The 20,729-nt window shown below is 37.8% G+C and overlaps 2 protein-coding genes across 16 annotated transcripts in view; one reads left to right on the forward strand and one right to left on the reverse strand.

Moving 5' to 3' along the window:
• Positions 1-20,729, reverse strand: part of LOC125844329 (rust resistance kinase Lr10-like) — a 368,189-nt gene that overhangs the window by 307,403 nt on the left and 40,057 nt on the right. For 10 of the 14 annotated variants that reach the window (XM_049523633.1, XM_049523631.1, XM_049523637.1 and 7 more), the window contains exon 2: positions 16,460-16,906. In XM_049523633.1, the coding sequence (XP_049379590.1) occupies positions 16,460-16,906 (447 nt within the window). Of the gene's footprint in view, positions 1-16,328; positions 16,350-16,459; positions 16,907-20,729 lie in introns of all 14 variants that reach the window. The other 4 variants (XM_049523636.1, XM_049523627.1, XM_049523628.1 and 1 more) reach the window with 1 other exon arrangement.
• The window catches only part of LOC125844332 (beta-D-glucosyl crocetin beta-1,6-glucosyltransferase-like), a 219,857-nt gene that overhangs the window by 161,653 nt on the left and 37,475 nt on the right, over positions 1-20,729 (forward strand). The window lies entirely within an intron of this gene.

Genomic DNA, 20,729 nt, shown 5'->3' on the forward strand with positions numbered 1-20,729 from the left:
GTTGTCCACTTGGGTTCCCGGTCTTTCAAAGCCACTCTTAGTCACTAGCGTAGAGCGAAACCAAATCCCAATTTTTAGTGCATTTCGAACTAGGCCGACCCAACACCCAAGGCGTGTTGGGCCCATTAGAAGCCCACCTTGTGTCTATTTGGCCCATTTGCCAATAAAAAGACAATCATGGTTATGTGTTTAATTGAAGGACATATACGTCGATTTAAACAAATCAATTATCTATGGGGGTGGGGGTTAACTTACCTTTGTTTGTTTTTCTTGTAGGATGAATCCGACATATGAGCCATTGAGAACCCGAATGGTGACTATACTCGATCCTTACATCCAAGTTTGGTGGAAATTCATGAATAAGGAAGATAAGAAGAAAGTTCAAAGACACATAGGCCATCTCCCGTCATTAATCGAAACGGTGGCTTACTCCGACTTGATTGGAACAATGGTTAAATTTTGGGACAACGACAACATGGTGTTTCGGTTCTAGGAAGTGGAAATGACGCCAACTATTGAAGAAATCCTTGCAAGTTACGAAAGTGTCAGTATGTGCAACAAAATGAGGTTCAAACCCGATACGGATCTCCTTTTCCTAAAAAAACATGGGATTTTGCCAAAATTAGAGAAAAATTGTCACTCGTTAAAGCCGATTGGATGGACAGAATGCCCGGGCCAAACATTCATCTTCGAAAGCTTTATTATCGATTCGGGCATGCAAGAGCCTATGAAAAATTCAAAGAAGAGTTTGTCTCAGAAGAAAAATGGAAGGAGACACGTCCTCTTGCCTTTGCAATATGCCTACTCGGGACGATGTTATTTCCCCAATGACCAAACTACACTATCCATTCAAGTGTAGTAATGGTCGCCCATGCCATCTTTTATGGAGTGAATTACGGGTCGGCAACCAAGTACTACACTCTGGCGCCTATGATTTTGGCCGACATTTATAGGGCTTTGGACAAGTGTCAAAGCGGAGAACGTTTCTTTAGGGATGCAACCTGATACTGCAATGGTGGATGATGAGACACTTGATCAAAGCTCATGAGCCAACAGAACCAGATCCCTTGGAAAGACCAAACAAACTCGAAAGTCACGATTGGTGGGTACAACGTAATCATTTCAACAGGGTTGGAGGCCAAGAATTTTGGTACCCGAGACTTCAGGGTTTGAGAGATGAAAATGTGCAGTGGTCGATCCAATGCTTGGTAGTAATAAAACAAATGGTGATTCGAGCGGGAAAGACCCCTTACTTGATATTTGCCGGGTTAAGAGGGACTAGACCATACGCTCCCGGTCAAGTCCTTAGACAACTGGGAGGGAAATAGGAGATTCCCCAAATTGCGGACATGAAGAGATTTGCAACCGATCATGAAAATGGACGAGTCTCTTATGCTGAAGACATACATAGAGCATGGAAGACCCGAAGGGTATTGGGTGAACCGGTACCAAACAGGTTCCGTTCCGAATGTTCTAAGGATTACAAAGAATGGTTAAAGAAGAGCCTCGCCGGAACTATCGAGTCTGGTCCAAATGTTCCCTATGTTATTGCAGATGTTGAGGACAAACATCAAATTCGACTTCATCGACTCCAAGAGAAGTTTGATAGGAATGAGTTAGAGCATCAACGTCGACACTCAGAAGACGCCAAAGTCATAGCTCAATTGAAGCAAAAGCTACAAAAATCCAAGCAATGTATGTCAGAATTAGATGACAGCATGGAGCAGTAGATTCAGTTGGTCGAGAGGTTCAGACATCAAGAAGGGGCTCGGTTGGCAAGAGATCACCTATGGGCGAACAAATATGCTATGTGGGAAGAGGTCATCATTGCCAAGAGGAGCATATTTGGTGAAAGATCAGGATGAGCTTGGAGTTTGTTATCATTCTCTGCGTGGGATTGCTTTATTTGTACTTTGTCTTGTAATTTATTTTTGTCACGTCCCGAGCTACCCCCGAGACGCGGACACGGGACCTAGGACCACAAGTGATCCCAAGCTAACCCTGCTGGCATGATCATGAGTATACTAAATATAATAAACTGATGCGGAAGCTAAATCATAAATAAATCTGAAAGATGGGGAATACCCATATACTATAACTGAGATATATGAAAACTGATGAGTTTAATACAAAGAAGATATTAACTCAACACTAAGCTGAATCTAACTATGTCTGAATTAAGCCTTTAAACTGACTAGAAATGTTGGGACATGCCCCAACTAGATCTAGAAAAAAACTGAAACTAAAGACTAAAAGCGATAAAGATAAGCATGTCACTAGTCCTCGAAGAATGAGGACTCACCACTGATGCTGCTGAACTAAAGATCGAGAAGTGATCTAAGCGTGATCTGGATACTGAGAACCTGAACCTACATAACGAGAAGATGTAGCGCACGTATGCGTCAGTACTTGAAAGGTACTGAGCATGCAGGATAGAGTAAAGCTGAAAGAACATATAACTGAACAAAGCAATAAAGCAATGAAATCATCTGGACATGATATAGATACTGAAAATACTGAATACTGAGATAACTAATGCAATGACCAAATTTATAATATGCTGAGACTGAATATTGACTGTATTGAAATATGGTCAATGCAATAGAGTCTGATTGAACTGTGGGAGCTACTAATAACCGACATAAAACCACATGAGCTAAATGTGGAGTCCGACGTATACGCCCCATCGAGAGGACCTAATATACCCTGCCAGAGGTATAGAGGCATGTTGGCGTGATCACTAAACGGATGTTGCCCACAGAGGGGACTTACACCTACGTGGCTCGTAGTTCTGGGACTATATGGGTACGCTGAAACCCTAGTCCAACTCGGTATTATGCTACTCCCAATGAATTAAGTGGTTAACTGGTTATGACTGAATTTCTGTAAATACTGGATAGCTCGAAACTGAACATGCAAACTGAGAATGCAACAATTAATCTGATAATGATGCATTCATAAATTGAGGCATGTATAACTGAATATATTATGACTGAAATACTGACATGTAAAATACTTGAAAACTCCTTTTTAGAAAACAATACTCTGATCATTGATGACTTGGGAAGTCATACTGCATAAACATTGATGGTATATCTAGATACCATACTATTCATACATTGATGACCTACTCAATTGTCATACTAATCATGTATTAGAAGCTCTTTCTCAAAACTCATCTTAACTTTCTCAAAAACCCAGTTTAAAACTCAAGTGTTGTCTTAAAGAAAAGCTTCTCATGATTTATAACTCAAAATAGGGTTTATGCTGAAATATACTGATAATGTGGCATAAAACTGGAGCATGTATATCTGAATAACTGAAATATCTGACCTAGCATGTGTAATTCAAGAACTAATGAAATACATAGCTAGGGTTCTGAAATTTATGTAAGAAACTGAGCAATAACATGATAATCTGATTTGGAACATTTAAATAACTAATTCATGATGATCTGTTGAAATTCTAGAAACCCTAGGTCTGTTCATAATCATGGAATCAAGAATCTGACTGAATTCTAGGGACCTAATGGGCGAAAGGAACCCACTAGTGAAATCCCACATACCTGGTGACGAATTCCACGGAGAAATCTTTCAATTTCGGGGCTGGAACTGAAGGAAACTTGCTGCGTTCTTGAACTAGGGTTCTTGACTTCTTTTCTCCTTTTAGCGTTCTAATTCTTCTAAGTTTGATTAATGATTTGACTTAGGTAAGTTCTAGTTATGTTTCTAAGCTTAAACTAATTAAAACCTCATGATTTAGGGTCTAAACGACGTATTTTAGGGGTTAAACGAAATAGGAAAAGATCAAAGGACCCCTGGATTAACTGTTGTCGGAGTGACCTACGGATTGGACCTACGGGCCGTAGGTCAATCTACGGTCCGTCGATTGGGTCCGTAAGTCAAGCCTGTTCGACAGACCTTCACTAAAACGAGCATAAATTTTTACTCGGAGGTTGGAATTTAGCAAACTCGGTGGCGTTGGAAAGATAATTCAATTAGCTATCTAACCATAGGTAATGGGACACATAATTAATTTTGTGCTAAGAGTTATGACCATCTGAAGTTGACCCATCAGAATTTTCAGCTAACTGGCTGCTAACCTTCAATCTACGGTCAGACCTACGGACCATGGATCGAATGACGGTCCATGCTGGTCGACCGTAGTTTGTGTCAGTGGCTGGTAAGGGAAGTCTCGATCCACAGACACAGACCACGGACCGTGGTCTGATCTACGGACCGTGGGTCTGTCCGTGAGTCGGGACTTAGCCAATTTTCTGAGCTGGTTTGGGGAGGGGTTGCAGTGGTGAACCACGGACCACCAGCACGGGCCGTGGTCTGACCTACGGTCCATGGATGGTGACCGTAAGTTGCACCTGCAACTTCTCATAATCTGTATTTTTGTCTATTTTGAATACGAGGGGTTACATTATCTCCCCCTTGGGACCATTCGTCCTCGAATGAAGACTAAACTAGCTGAAATGGAGGGAGAGGGCTGCAATCCTTACCACTGAACACTGAGAACTGAGTTCCAAGGACATGCAAATACGCTGAAAATGCAAGTACAAACTGAAGGAACATGATTCTAAGACTGAATTTTCGCATGAATGACTGAAAAACTGAAGAGGAACTATTACCTCAAGGTGGAATGGAATCGGAAGGAAAGATGTGAGGATACTTGGACTTCATGGTTGCTTCTGCTTCCCAAGTAGCTTCCTCTACTGACTGACTTCTCCACAAAACCTTGACTGAAGCGACTTCTTTATTTCTCAACCTTCTAACCTGACGATCGAGAATCTCAACTGGTATATCCTCATAAGAAAGACTATCTTTCACGGCCACACTCTCTAATGACACTATGGATGCTGGATCATCCACACACTTCTTCAGAAGAGAAATTGTCACGCCCCGAGCCTACACCCTGGGCGGGACCGGCACCCGGAGACCATTCCTGGCCCTAAGCGAACCCTTGGCCTGGCTTTCTTAACTCAGCGGAAACCTAACTCAACAGAATAACTCAATGCGATGCAATATTGCAAAACAACTTAACATAAAAAGTATGGCCATAAGGCAACCCGAGTCTCAAAATAGGATGTTTACATATACATATAGATAAGAGACTCAAAACTAGCTGACTGACTGTCTGTCTGTCTATGAAGCCTCTAAAAAAAATACTGAGATGGATGTTGGGACAGACCCTGCAACATCCTAATAAGACAAAACTAAGAACACGAAGTAATTGAGTCCTCCGGAATGCAAGGAGGCTCACCATTGACTCTGGAGTGCTCAGCTGGATCAACGACGTACAGGATGCTGATCCGGGGTACCTGAATCTGCATCATCAAACGATGCAGGCCAACTGGCATCAGTACATGAAATGTACGAGTATGCAAGATGGAAAACTAAGCAACAAAGGCTAGAAGGAAATCTGGAAGAAACTGAACAGCTTACCTGGCTCAACTCAACCTAACTGACTTCTTTCAATATAAGGCAATTTAAAACAAGTGCGATATAAAGAAAGACTGCTTAAAACATGCTATAAACTCTGTGTGTATACAAAGATACAATAGGCCTGAAATGTATATAGAAATACAATGAACTGATGTATATAAAATACAATAACTGCTGTGGGAGTTTCTCTAACCGACAACCATCACATAAGAGCTATAGTGATGATACAGCGATCGACCTCACGCTGCCAAAACATCTTATACCCGACCAAAGGCATAAGATCTGAACTGCCTAATGGATCCACTAGTCTAATCTGAAAAGGATTCATCTAAAAAGTATGATCCTTTTCTACCCATGGTGGCTAACATGGTTCTATGGGGGCTGTGGGTTCTTTGAACGCTCCCCCAATTCGGTGCTCGATACTACTCCCAAAATGTACTGGATCTTATGTTTTTAAAACATGTTTATTCCTGCTGATATGAGATAATTACTCAAAAACTAGCCCGAAGGCTCCTTTGGAAATCTCAGTTTCCAACCTTGTCTAAATGTAAAAACATTTATTTAAAACTTCTTTGGGAATACATAGTTCCCTAATAACTTTGAGAAAAGAACTCAACTTTAAACTCATGACTTAACTTGAAACTGAGACTCTTACTCGACTTGAAACTCTATACTCTTTTACTTGACTTCTAACTATCTTTCCTTGAATCGGAATTATGAATTCAAGGGATTCGATCACATGTTGAGGAGGGATCCTTGAAAGCTTAGACGTACTTAGGAGTGTCGGAAACAACTATAAAACATAGGTATAATACTTGGAACTTGCATGAGAAAGTGAGAAAAGGAATGGGGAAACTTGGCTGAAACTTCAGATTTCTGGTGACACAGGTGTGACTTACGGACGCCATCGACGGACCGTAGATGGACTTACGGTCCGTCCTGCAGGTCCGTAGATCGCCTCAGAAACTTCCCCAGAATTCATTTAAGAAAATGACTAAGTGTTGACCTACGGTCCTGACTTACGGTCCGTAGGTCAGGTCACGGGCCGTAGGTCGTGACCGTATATCGAAGCCCCAAAAACCCAACTCCTGTTCCGATTGATGGTTGACCAGTACTGACTGTCAATCGATCTACGGTCCGTAGGTCAGGCCTATAGATGGGAATCATCAGCCCAGAAATTTCTGCGAAATAAGGATGAATCAACTTCACAAGGGTCATAACTCTAGAATCATAATTCCCTCAACATACAATAGGTTTCAACTTAAATACTCGACCCCAATCATGTCTCACGAAGAACAATAACTTCAACAACACCACCAACGACATCAACAACAACTAACAACTTCAATACTTCAACAACAAATTCCATCTTTTCTCAAATCATAGAATAAACTTGGTGTGTGTGAGGGAAAGGATCAACCCACACGAAAACTCACATACCTTGATAGGGATCACCCCCGACAAAAATCCACAATGATCTTGTTGATCTCCTCTTTCTTCTCTTCTTCTTCTTCTCCTTCTCCTTCTTCTCTTCTTCAATCTCAAGAACCCTAACTCTTTCTCTTTCAAAATGGGACAAAAATGATCCAAAGATCATTCTAATACAACAATATGAGCTCAATTAAATGATTTGCGAAAGGACCAAAATGCCCTTAAATTTTCGGACGGATTTCCCTTCCAACTGCCCAACTTCTACAAGGCATAACTCGCTCATACGAACTCGGAATCGAGTAAACTCAGTGGCGTTGGAAAGATTGTTCCAAGGGCTTCGTAACCATAACTGGAACTACTCCTAACTCATCCTAGGCTAAGAGTTACGACTACTCAAAGTTGGCCAAAAAACTCATTGATTTCCACACTTAGCCAATTTTCCAGATTCGTCATTTTTCCAAAAATGACTATTTCCAAATTTCAAGCTCCTTCAAAGCCACTTAAATTGTCGGATGTTACAGAAATGTGAAAGACTGGATGCACTGCTGCTAAGTCTGCTGGCAACTCTAACTCATAAGCCACTTTACCAATCCTTTTCAACATCCGGTAAGGGCCTACATATCTGGGACTGAGTTTCCCTTTCTTGCCAAATCCCATCACCCCTTTCATAGGTGACACTTTCAAGAAAACCAAATCATCAACTTGGAACTCTAGTTCCCTTCTTCTCACATCTGCATAAGACTTCTGGCGACTCTGAGCAGTCTTGAGTCTATCTCTAATGAGTTGCACTTTCTCCATAGCATGAAGAACTGAATCTGGTCCTATTAAGGCTGCTTCACCTACTTCAAACCAACCAACTGGAGATCTACATCTACGCCCATACAATGCCTCATAAGGGGCCATCTGAATGCTGGAATGGTAACTATTGTAGTAGGCGAACTCAATGAGAGGAAGGTGATCGTCCCAACTACCCTTGAAGTCGATCACACAAGCTCTCAACATATCCTCTAAGGTCTGAATGGTACGATCTGCCTGACCATCCGTCTGTGGATGAAATACTGTGCTAAGATTAACCTGAGTACCAAGACCTTTCTGAAATGACTTCCAGAAATGAGGGGTAAACTGAGGACCTCTATCTGAGATGATAGACAAAGGAACCCCATGCAACCTCACAATCTCATTAATGTAAAGCTTGGCGTAATCCTCCGCCGAATCTGTAGTCTTGACCGCCAAAAAGCGAGAAGACTTAGTAACCCTATCAACAATCACCCAAATGGAGTCATGTTGTCTGCGAGTACGAGGTAAACCTGTGATGAAGTCCATGTTGATCACTTCCCACTTCCAAGTAGGGATGTCAATCTCTTGAGTCATACCTCCTGGTTTCTGATGTTCTACCTTTACTTGCTTGCAATTGGGGCACTTAGCCACAAAATCTGCTATATCTCTTTTCATACCATTCCACCAATAGACTTCCCGTAGATCACTGTACATCTTAGTGGCGCCTGGATGAATAGAATATCTGGAATTGTGGGCCTCTGCGAGAATATGTTGTCTCAATTCACCCACATCAGGAACACACAATCTACCTTGATAGCGAAGTACACCATCTCCCCCTTGGGAGAAAACCTCCACTTTCTGATTGTGGACTGCACCCTTGAGTTCAAGTAATATCGGTTCGCTGTCTTGCTTTTCCTTAACTTTCACTACCAAAGAAGATTCTGATCTATTCTGGACTATCACACCACCATCTGATGTGTTAGTAAGACTAACTCCTAAGAGAGTAAGATGATGAACATCTTTTTCTACTTCCTTCTTTTTTTTCCTCAATATCTGCTACACCACCCTCTAGATTCACCTCTTTCTGGCCTTAAGGTAAGAGAAAATCAACATATAGGTACTGAGCTACTACCCTTCTATTCTAAGACTGGCTCGTTTGGAAATTGGAACTGAACAACCTGAATTCTACAATCGACTGAGGTATGACAAAACTGAAACCAATCTATGCCTAGAATTATATCGAAATCTATCATTTCTAACTCTACGAGATCTGCTGAGGTGACTTTCTGAGAGACTGTGACAGGGCAATTTCTGTATACCCGTCTAGATATATCTAGTTCACTAACTAGGGTAGAGACTAAGAAGGGTTCTGAGAGAGTTTCTGGACTAACACTGAATTCCACTAAGTGTACCATATGTGAGCCACATCCTTAAGCTGGTAGGATGCCAACTCAACCTTACCATTATCAGTCACTTGCATCACTCCAAAGATTTTCTTAACCTCATCAATGAAGTTCTGTGGGTCTTCACCAACTTGTGACCCTAAAACTCAGGAGGATTCATCCTAAAAAAATCTCAAACTCTAGCTGCCACTGATCCACCATTTCTATTAGTAGGAACTGGAACTTGCTGATTGTTCTCGTTGGTCATACCTGAGCCAAAAGCTGAATTGACATTTCGAAACTCTGTATTCGATACTTTCTTATCTGGGACTAGAGGAACTGCGTTAGCATTGCGTGCATTAGCATTCCAAGCCTAAGCTCTATGAGGAGGCATGATCTTAAGCGCATAACGATGGATTAGAAAGGATATCATACCAACGCACGATAAGAATATCAAGAAAGTGAAGTTTTCCTAAAACACTTCATAGCCTCCCTCTCATTAGATGTGGTGCACTTCACACCCATGAAAAGGACTCTAATCAGTGCAGCTTTTCAGACATCCTAGGACACTTAAACCTAATGCTCTAATACCAAATTTGTCACGCCCCGAGCTACCCCCGAGACGCGGACACGGGACCTAGGACCACAAGTGATCCCAAGCTAACCCTGCTGGCATGATCATGAGCATACTAAATCTAATAAACTGATGTGGAAGCTAAATCATAAATAAATCTGAAAGATGGGGAATACCCATATACTATAACTGAGATATATGAAAACTGATGAGTTTAATACAAAGAAGATATTAACTCAACATTAAGCTGAATCTAATTATGTCTGAATTAAGCCTCTAAACTGACTAGAAATGTTGGGACATGCCCCAACTAGATCTAGAAAAAAACTGAAACTAAAGACTAAAAGCGATAAAGATAAGCATGTCACTAGTCCTCGAAAAATGAGGACTCACCACTGATGCTGCTGAACTAAAGATCGAGAAGTGATCTAAGCGTGATCTGGATACTGAGAACCTGAACCTACATAACGAGAAGATGTAGCGCACGTATGCGTCAGTACTTGAAAGGTACTGAGCATGCAGGATAGAGTAAAGCTGAAAGAACATATAACTGAACAAAGCAATAAAGCAATGAAATCATCTGGACATGATATAGATACTGAAAATACTGAATACTGAGATAACTAATGCAATGACCAAATTTATAATATGCTGAGACTGAATATTGACTGTATTGAAATATGGTCAATGCAATAGAGTCTGATTGAACTGTGGGAGCTACTAATAACCGACATAAAACCACATGAGCTAAATGTGGAGTCCGACGTATACGCCCCATCGAGAGGACCTAATATACCCTGCCAGAGGTATAGAGGCATGTTGGCGTGATCACTAAACGGATGTTGCCCACAGAGGGGACTTACACCTACGTGGCTCGTAGTTCTGGGACTATATGGGTACGCTGAAACCCTAGTCCAACTCGGTATTATGCTACTCCCAATGAATTAAGTGGTTAACTGGTTATGACTGAATTTCTGTAAATACTGGATAGCTCGAAACTGAACATGCAAACTGAGAATGCAACAATTAATCTGATAATGATGCATTCATAAATTGAGGCATGTATAACTGAATATATTATGACTGAAATACTGACATGTAAAATACTTGAAAACTCCTTTTTAGAAAACAATACTCTGATCATTGATGACTTGGGAAGTCATACTGCATAAACATTGATGGTATATCTAGATACCATACTATTCATACATTGATGACCTACTCAATTGTCATACTAATCATGTATTAGAAGCTCTTTCTCAAAACTCATCTTAACTTTCTCAAAAACCCAGTTTAAAACTCAAGTGTTGTCTTAAAGAAAAGCTTCTCATGATTTATAACTCAAAATAGGGTTTATGCTGAAATATACTGATAATGTGGCATAAAACTGGAGCATGTATATCTGAATAACTGAAATATCTGACCTAGCATGTGTAATTCAAGAACTAATGAAATACATAGCTAGGGTTCTGAAATTTATGTAAGAAACTGAGCAATAACATGATAATCTGATTTGGAACATTTAAATAACTAATTCATGATGATCTGTTGAAATTCTAGAAACCCTAGGTCTGTTCATAATCATGGAATCAAGAATCTGACTGAATTCTAGGGACCTAATGGGCGAAAGGAACCCACTAGTGAAATCCCACATACCTGGTGACGAATTCCACGGAGAAATCTTTCGATTTCGGGGCTGGAACTGAAGGAAACTTGCTGCGTTCTTGAACTAGGGTTCTTGACTTCTTTTCTCCTTTTAGCGTTCTAATTCTTCTAAGTTTGATTAATGATTTGACTTAGGTAAGTTCTAGTTATGTTCTAAGCTTAAACTAATTAAAACCTCATGATTTAGGGTCTAAACGACGTATCTTAGGGGTTAAATGAAATAGGAAAGACCAAAAGACCCTTGAATTAGCTGCTGTCGGAGTGACTGACGGACCTGACTGACGGTCTGTCAGTCAATCGACGGTCCGTCGATTGGGTCCGTAGGTCGAGTCTGCCCGACAGGGCTTCACTAAAACGGACATAACTTTTTACTCGGAGGTTGGAATTTAGAAAACTCGGTGGCGTTGGAAAGATAATTCAATTATCTATCTAACCATAGGTCATAGAATACCTAATTCATTTTGTGCTAAAAGTTATGATCATCTGAAGTTGACCCATCAGAATTTTCAGCTAACTGGCTGCTAACCTTCGATCTATGGTCAGACCTACGGACCGTGGATCGAACGAAGATCCGTGCTGGTCAATCGTAGTTCATGTCAGAGGCTGGGTAAAGGAGGTCTTGATCCACGGACACAGACCACGGATCGTGGTCTGATCTACGGACAGTGGGTCTGTCCATGAGTCGGGACTTAGCCAATTTTCTGAGCTGGTTTGGGGAGGGGTTGCAGTGGTGAACCACGGACCACCAGCACGGGCCGTGGTCTGACCTACGGTCCGTGGATGGTGACCGTAAGTTGCACCTGCAACTTCTCAAAATCTGCATTTTTGTTTATTTTGAATACGGGGTGTTACATTTTTCTTGGGAGGTCTACCATTATTTTTCTTGAACTTTTTCTTCTTAGGCTTCAAAGAAGTATTTTTGTGAGTTTTAGGAGTAACATTTTTTGAAGTAATTAAATTTACCTTCGTTGTGACGTTGTTCTCTTCTGTTTGTAAAAGTGCATCTTGGCCCCTTGCCTCTTCTTCCATGCGGATTTTCATTATCAAGGTTTCAAGAGAGGTTTCCTTTTGTTTGTGGCGCATAGTTTTTTGAAATTCCTTCCAAGAAGGTGGAAGTTTATCCACTATGCCACAAACAATAAGGTTATCTCCAATTTTAACCTCCTCGGACCTAAGCTCTCCAACAATCATTATAAAGTCTTGAGCTCGGTCTACCACTGATTTGTTGTCCACCATTTGGAAACGAAAAAATCTACTAGCCGCATATTTTTTCGCTCCAGCCTCTTCGGTATCATACTTACTCTGCAATGCTTTCCAAATTTTCTTTGCACTAGAGTAAGTTCTATCATAATAATCATAAAAATTATCAGATAGACAATTGAGAATATAATACCGATACTTATAGGAATCACCATCGTACTTTTCCACTTTCTCTAGATGAGAAATAGTTTCATCATCATTCATAGAGGTGATGTCTACTTTATTAGGATTCTTCTCAGTTAACACATAAGAAACATTGAGAAGACTCAAGTAGAAAAGTACTTTACCCTTCCATCTCTTAAAATGGTTACCATTGAACCGAAATGGCTTGTTAAGGTTTCCTATCTTGACATTCGTGTTTTTTTCAATTGTAGCCATACTGACTCTCCTTAAAATTGTTAGTGAAAAACTTACAAGATAACAAAAAATACAAGATACAATTGAAATAAAATGAAGAAACAGAAATCTCTTCAGGCTGAGGCGCGGATATCTCGCTCTCTTTAAGGAGATTCAAGCCCACTGCAGCAAATGTTTTCACCGGTCCAGCAGTAATCCTTCTTGACTTGTCCCCTCCAGGATACAACAGCCTTCACAAAGTATAACTCAACAACTCTGGACAAGAGTTGAGTCCAAAGCTCCACAAAAAAGAACACCTCCCTTCAACTAATAAGAACTCTCTTTTTGACAAACATTTTCCTCTCTATCTTTTTCTTATGTGTTTTATGTTTCACAAACCAAATGAAGACCACCACTATTTATACTAGAAGAAGTCTTCCTAGCAATGAATAGGAAGATAATGGTGTAGTAAATAGTGAAGATAATGGTCTTAGGAGTTACATATGTTACAAGGATAATGGAAGAGTAAAGAATGAAAATAAAGAGAGTGTAACAAATGCATCCAACGGCAAATGAACATGCTGCCCAATTCCAACGTTCACTAGAACGTTTCTGCCAGCATTTTATGACCACTAAGTCAATGGCCAATCCATGAGTAATTAGGCAATATTAAGGCACCAAAATAATGAGCAAATTTAATATAAAAAATAATATTAAAATGCTCAATAACCAACAATGTCCAAACCAAACTTTACAAAAATCTTGGAAAATCTGAAACCTGATTTGGTGATTTATGACATATTGCTGCAATGGGCTAAACGTGTCGCGAATGAACATAACATTCCAGCAGTTAAGCTTGTAACTTCGGGTGCAGCTGTGTTTTTGTATTTTTTCAACATATTGAGGAAACCAGAGGTTGAATTCCCTTTCCCTGCTATTTATCTCAGGAAAATTGAGCAAGTAAGATTGAGTGAAATGGTGGCGAAATCTAACAAAGTGACAGAACCTGATGATGGGGATCTTCTAGCTGATGGAAATATGCAAATCATATTGATGAGTACTTCTAGAACTGTAGAAGCCAAATATATTGATTATTGCCTTGAATTGATCAATCACTAATGACACGGAAGATAAGGAGCTCATGGATTGGCTAGGAACAAAAGATGAGAATTCAACTGTATTTGTCTCCTTTGGGAGTGAATATTTCTTGTTAAAAGAAGATATGGAAGAAGTAGCTTGCGGGTTGGAGTTAAGTAATGTTAATTTCATATGGGTTGCAAGATTTCCAAAAGGTGAAGAGAAAAATCTTGAAGATGCATTACCAAAAGGTTTTCTTGAAAGAATTGGAGAAAGGGGAAGAGTTTTGGACAAATTTGCACCACAACCAAGAATTCTAAATCATCCGAGTACCGGAGGATTTATAAGTCATTGTGGTTGGAATTCAGCAATGGAAAGTATAGATTTTGGGGTTCCTATAGATGCCATGCCTATGCACCTTGATCAACCAATGAATGCTAGGTTGATTGTTGAATTGGGAGTTGCGGTGGAGATTGTTAGAGATGATGATGGCAAAATTCACAGAGAAGAAATTGCGGAAACTCTTAAAGGTGTCATAACAGGGGAAACATGGGAAAATTTGAGGGCTAAAGTGAGAGATATAAGCAAGAATTTAAAATCTATAAGAGATAAAGAGATGGATGTTGCTGCTCAAGAGCTAATTCAACTTTGTAGGAATAGTAATAAGTGAATCTTATGATTCAATTAACAAAAAAATATTGTATGTTAGGTGTTTTCGTTTGTCCTCAAAATATATTGAGGTTGAAATAATGAGAAAAACATAGAATACCATGTAGGATTCAAATTTCCACGTAGGATGTCACGTATGATGCGTATGTCTATTTGTTCAACTTTATACATGTATAAGTTTCTAAGCATAAATATGAGTTGACGCCAAGTTAAAATGCATATTTATGTATTAGGTCTTTAATATAACAAGTACAACAATAACAACACCATTCTTTGTCCCAAACCTTGTTGGATTGCCTACGTTTATTTCACATAAACATTACATCAACTATAATCAATCAACATAAATGTCTACCTCAACGGGATTATCTAACAAAGCTATTGAATCAGATGAAAATGTCGTAGAACTTCCCATGATCTGATGGACAATCGGTTGTGATTAAAGAGGCTGAGGAGGTACTTTTAGCACTTCGACTTCGCCTTCAAGCATTTCTACTACTTTACTCATTGAAGGGCGTTGTATCGGATTTGTTTGTATACACCATAATGCAACTAAACTCAGCTTTCTAGCCAGCTTCTTTTCATCATCATTCGCTTCTTCATCCACCACAATCTCTTTCCCCTTGTTGAACTTATCGTAAATATAATAAGGAAAGTATTGGCTGGAATGCTCTTCATTTGCAACTTCATTTCTCTTCAAGTCCAGCATTTCCATTAGCAGCATTCCGAAGCTGTAAACATCAGCTTTGTACAAGATTGCTCCAATGCTTCTCCTAATCAACTCTGGAGCAACATATCCAATCGTTCCACGAGCAGCTATGAGAGTCACAATGCTCTTATCTGTTGGATATAATTTCGCAAGCCCAAAGTCAGAAATCTTTGGAATGAAATTCTCATCCAAAAGAATGTTGTGTGGTTTGATGTCAAAATGCAAAATTCGTACATCACAGCCTCGATGCAAATACCCGATTCCTCGAGCCACTCCAAGAATAATGTCATACTTCCTCTGCCAACTTAACAGAGGACTTCCTTCTTGACTAGTGCTGATGTACTTATCAAGTGATCCATTGGGCATGAAGTCGTAAACAAGAGCACGCTTTGTTCCCTCAATGCAATACCCCACGAGTCCAACCACGTTGACATGATGAATCCTTCCCATGGTAGCTACTTCATTCATGAAATCTTGCCCATCAGCTTTAGGCTTGCTCAACATCTTCACTGCTGCATCTCTTCCACTTTGAAGCTTTCCTTTGTACACAGTTCCGTAACCTCCCTCGCCTAATTTCTCTTTGAATCCTCTGGTCATTCTTTTTATGTTGGAGTAATTATATCTTATAGGCATGAAATTGTTTTGTGTTTGCAAAAAGCCTTCAATCATATCGTACATTGACAAATGCCTCCTTTTGAATTTGTACACCAGAAATGCAATTACCAACGGAAGGCCTATTACAAATTTTGCTCCCAAATACACTGCACATTTGAAAAGTCATGACGAACCATAGAGATGATAAAACACATGATCAATGGAATGTTAATCTGTGTCCATCCAAATAACATATAGATTACTAAAGGGATATATAGGAGCTTACACACGAAATACTGAAGCAGCCAAATACTGATCTCTGGATAGATTAAAGCGCAAATATTTTAGAATGAGAGATCAATGGAGAATAAAAAGTATATGTAGATAAAAGTTTGAGTCCTCACCGAAAATCAATTCCAATAAACCTACAAAGACGTGTAAAAATTAAACTGTAGTGAGTGAATGTTGAGAATATAATTAAATAATAAAATGTTTTCCTAGTTTCTTACGTATAGAGGATAGAAAAGAATGTTACCCCACGAAGAATAAGAAAACTCAAATCCGTAGAGAATTGCTTGATGAATATCAGAAAGGGAAATGTTGTTAATATTAGGCCATGAGGTGAAGCCTATAAATTCTGCTCTGCATCCATCACTCACTTCAGAGACTTTCATCTCTCCAATCTTTAAATAAGTGTATCTGCTTAATTTGCAGCCACTAATTTCCACAAATGTCGAATCATTAACAGCAGATGGACAGTTGAACATGAAAATGGGCGCTGCTATTCTACGCTGTGATGCATAAAAGTATGAGCGCCTGAAGAAATTATTGTATTTGAGAAAGGTAATAAGCTTAGAAGGTATGAGAGAACATAGATCATCTGTTTGTAAAGTCGGATCTACCAAGTGAATTGTCTGATTAGCATAGTCGATGCTTTGAACGTGCAACTTCTTGGAGGATAACCATATAACTGTTTGGTTACCTTCACAAGCAAATTCAAATCCTGAAAGACGACAATGTTTTGGATCGGTGTTTAAATGAAAAGGGAATCTTATGTTACGGATATCTCCACAAGCAGAATCAGAACAGTTGATCTTCCAAGCATTGGATGTTTGCAGAAAGATGATTTGAAGGATTAATGTGAAATATTTAAGCTGAGAGGTTCCTTTAGACATTTGTGTATTACTCAGGTTGAGCTGAGACTTCACAATTATTGTTGTTATTATTATTATATAAATGGAAGCTTTGTGGCCTTTTATTACCAATGGAAGACTTGTGTTTGGTCATTGATGGGAAAGTTGCAAGTTGATCGAAGGGACCTCATGAGGAAGACTTTGACGTTTACCAATTTGTTAGTGAGGGAGATAATGGATATGTCATGTTTCCACTTTCCCCCATATGCCAAACACACGTTTTGCTCAAACTGTGTATTTGTGGTGCATGGTTGTGACTTTATATATTTATTTATAGGCATAATACATATTTGCCTTTTAACTTGGTCTCATTTTATATTTATGTCCTCCAACTTAGGGTGTGCACGAGTATATAGTTGAACAAGTAGACACATGAGTATACGTGACATATTATATATATAGAATCCATATTGTCATGTAGGATGTCATGTAGGACACATGTGTCTATTTGTTCTACTTTATAAAAGTTTAAGTGTCTACTTGTGCAAACTCAAAGTTAGAGGGCATAAATTTAAATTGAGATCAAGTTAAAAGGCATATTTATGTATTATACCTTATTTATATTTACCTAGACATTTAATTGATAAGCATAACACATAAATAGGACCTTTAACTTGGTTTCAAATTTTAACTTTGACCTTAAACTTTCAAAGTGCACAAAGAGGCACTTTAACTATCCAACTCTTGAATAAAAAAACACTTGAATCCCACCTAGCAAACCACGTGATATACACTCAGTTTGTGCGCGTCAGGAGTAAATTTCGAGGCCCACAACAGTAAAATATATGTTGAAATGACAATTATACCCTTAATGAATCCCTTTTATATATATCTGTATATTTTCTAATCAAAATCCCATTTTTTCCTCTTCTTTCAAATCAAGTTTTTTTCTCTCTCTTTAGCACGATTTTTGCTTGTTTTTAGTGCAAATGGCTTCTAATTTTTTTTTTTGTCATTGTGGGAAAAGAGCTATAATTGAAGATTTCTTAGTCCGCAAACAATACAGGTCGTTGGTCTGCAAACAATCCAAATTTAAGCAAAGATTCTACCTTCTATCAAAAATTAACTTTCAAAAGGGAAAAATTAAAAATACCTGGACTAAATTGAGGAAGATGAACATATAAACATTAGACTATATGAACTTTTAGCACAAATCATGAACGATTTTCCCTTGATTCATGATTTTGGTTGTAAATCCCCAGCTAGGGGTTTGCGATTTTGAGAGAGAAATAGGATAAAATGGAACAGTTTCACCCTTGTATTAATTTGAATATTATTTAATTACTTTTAATTCTAATATCTACATGTAAATTTTTTAATTAGTCGACAACCATTGAGTGACTCATTAATCTACGTTGGAGCGTCTGTATTTCACATGTTTGGGCTGCAATATTCGAGTGTTTTTTTTTTATTTAAGAGTTGGATAGTTAAAATGCCTCTTTATGAACTTTGAAAGTTTAAGGTCAAAGTTAAAATTTGAAGCCAAGTTAAGAGTCATATTTATGTGTTATGCCTAATTGATATTACAGAAGAAAACATATGGTCAGTAGTTAGCGATTTCCTACAAAGTCCTAAGTTATAATATCGAACCAAAAGTATAAATCGGTGACAATAAAAAATTCATACTCATAAAGTACAAAATAAAAAATAGGCATAATACATAAATATGCCCTTTAGTTTGGTTTCAACTGATATCTATGTTGTCCAACTTTGAGTGTGCACAAGTAGACACTTAAACTTATATAAAATTGAACAAGTAGACACACATGTCTTACGTGACATAATACACATAGAATGCCATGTAGGACACAAAATTGTCATGTAGGATGCCATACAAATGTGTCTATTTGTTCAATTTTATACAAGTTTAAGTGTCTACTTGTGCACACTCAAAGTTAAAGGTCCATAGTTACCAATTGAAGTCAAGTTAAGGGTCTTGTTTATATATTATGTCAATAATATGATATCATTGTTATGAGTTATGACTTTAATTATCATATTCATAGTCATATATATATATATTTATATATTATATTGTAAGTGGGAAGCCTCCAAGTCAAAAGTTGAATTACGAAAATATCCTTATAATGTCATAATATTGATGAAAAAAATGTAAATACACATTAATTATTAATAAATATTATCATATTCTATTAAACACTATTCTTATATATTTATGGACAAAAATATAAATACATAATAATAATAATAATAATATTCTACAATGGAAAACCCCATAATATTACTGTAAGTTTTCGGAAGTTAAAACACAACTTGTGACATGAATTAATATAAATACAATGAATATTTGTATTATTAAATGATAGAAGAAAATCAAAAGTTTTGCAATATTTAAATCAATCTCTTCAGATACTCCTAACGTGCAAAACTATAAAAAAAGTGCAATGAATTATATTCATAAATTATCTTAAATGCTAAGTAATAGCTACAATAAATATTGTTGCAAAACTTTTGATTTCCTTACATCATAATTAGCAAAAATTAATGCTGAATTTTCTACTTGATAAATTAAATTTATCTTATATAAATGGACATTTAGCATATAGTTAATTCTCACTATCTGGATGAAACAATATCGTAGGTGTAAACTTACATGGTATGTAACAAAAATTCAGCCTGTCATGTTTAAATATGAGTCATTTAGTTATTATTTCTAAAATAAATTATTGTGCTTTTTATGTTGTGCTTTTCACATGAATGAAAGAATAAGATAATTTTGTTTGGAATGCTACGAATATTGTCGTCATATATAGTTTCTCAAGATTTTGGTATCTCAGTAATACTCAATAGTGTAGCAATATTTATCGTCTTCTTATTTAGCTATCTCTAGGAGGTAAGCATAGGAAAGTTGGTTCACTTAATTTCTTAAATTGTATTTGTGTTATATATAACTTCTCTTGATTTTTTTCTACTCATCGTTACATTTTAAAGTACAGTTGTATAGGAATCTTGCAGATATCACTATGTACATATTTCAAAATGATCATGAATGTCGAAGCTTTATGACTTTGTTTTCTTTGATAATATCTCTAATTTGTTGATAATGATCATTTCTTAGAAATGATCTTGCCTCTATAATTTGCCTTTTGACTTCTCTATATTGGATACCTTTAAAAGAGGGATTAATTCAATAATATTTAATTTACGATATGCAAATAAGTCATAAAGGAACGAGAAGAATCATCTATTGATTTTGGATCTCTAATACATAACTATAAGTCCTATTAGACTAAGAACATTCTATCTTCACAAATTTTAACCTCGTCTTCTCTCCAATCCAAGATCAAAGGCATGCGACAATTATCACCTCCTTTATAATTGTTCAATAATTTAGGAATATGCCATTATTTTATGTTATTCCAACTACATAATAATTAAGTCTTGACAATTTATGGATAATAAGGTTGTCAAAAATTGACTTATAATTTAATTGTTCTTGCGAAGGATTAGTATTGATTACACGTGCAACGCACGTATCCAGAACTAGTAGAAAAAAATAAGGAACAAAATATAAAATTAATGCACAATCTTATGAGCTCCTTTTTATATCCACTTCCACAAGACGATCATCCTTCTATCTTATTATTTTTA

This window comes from Solanum stenotomum, chromosome 11, assembly GCF_019186545.1.
Source record: "Solanum stenotomum isolate F172 chromosome 11, ASM1918654v1, whole genome shotgun sequence".
Classification (NCBI taxonomy): Eukaryota; Viridiplantae; Streptophyta; class Magnoliopsida; order Solanales; family Solanaceae; genus Solanum; species Solanum stenotomum.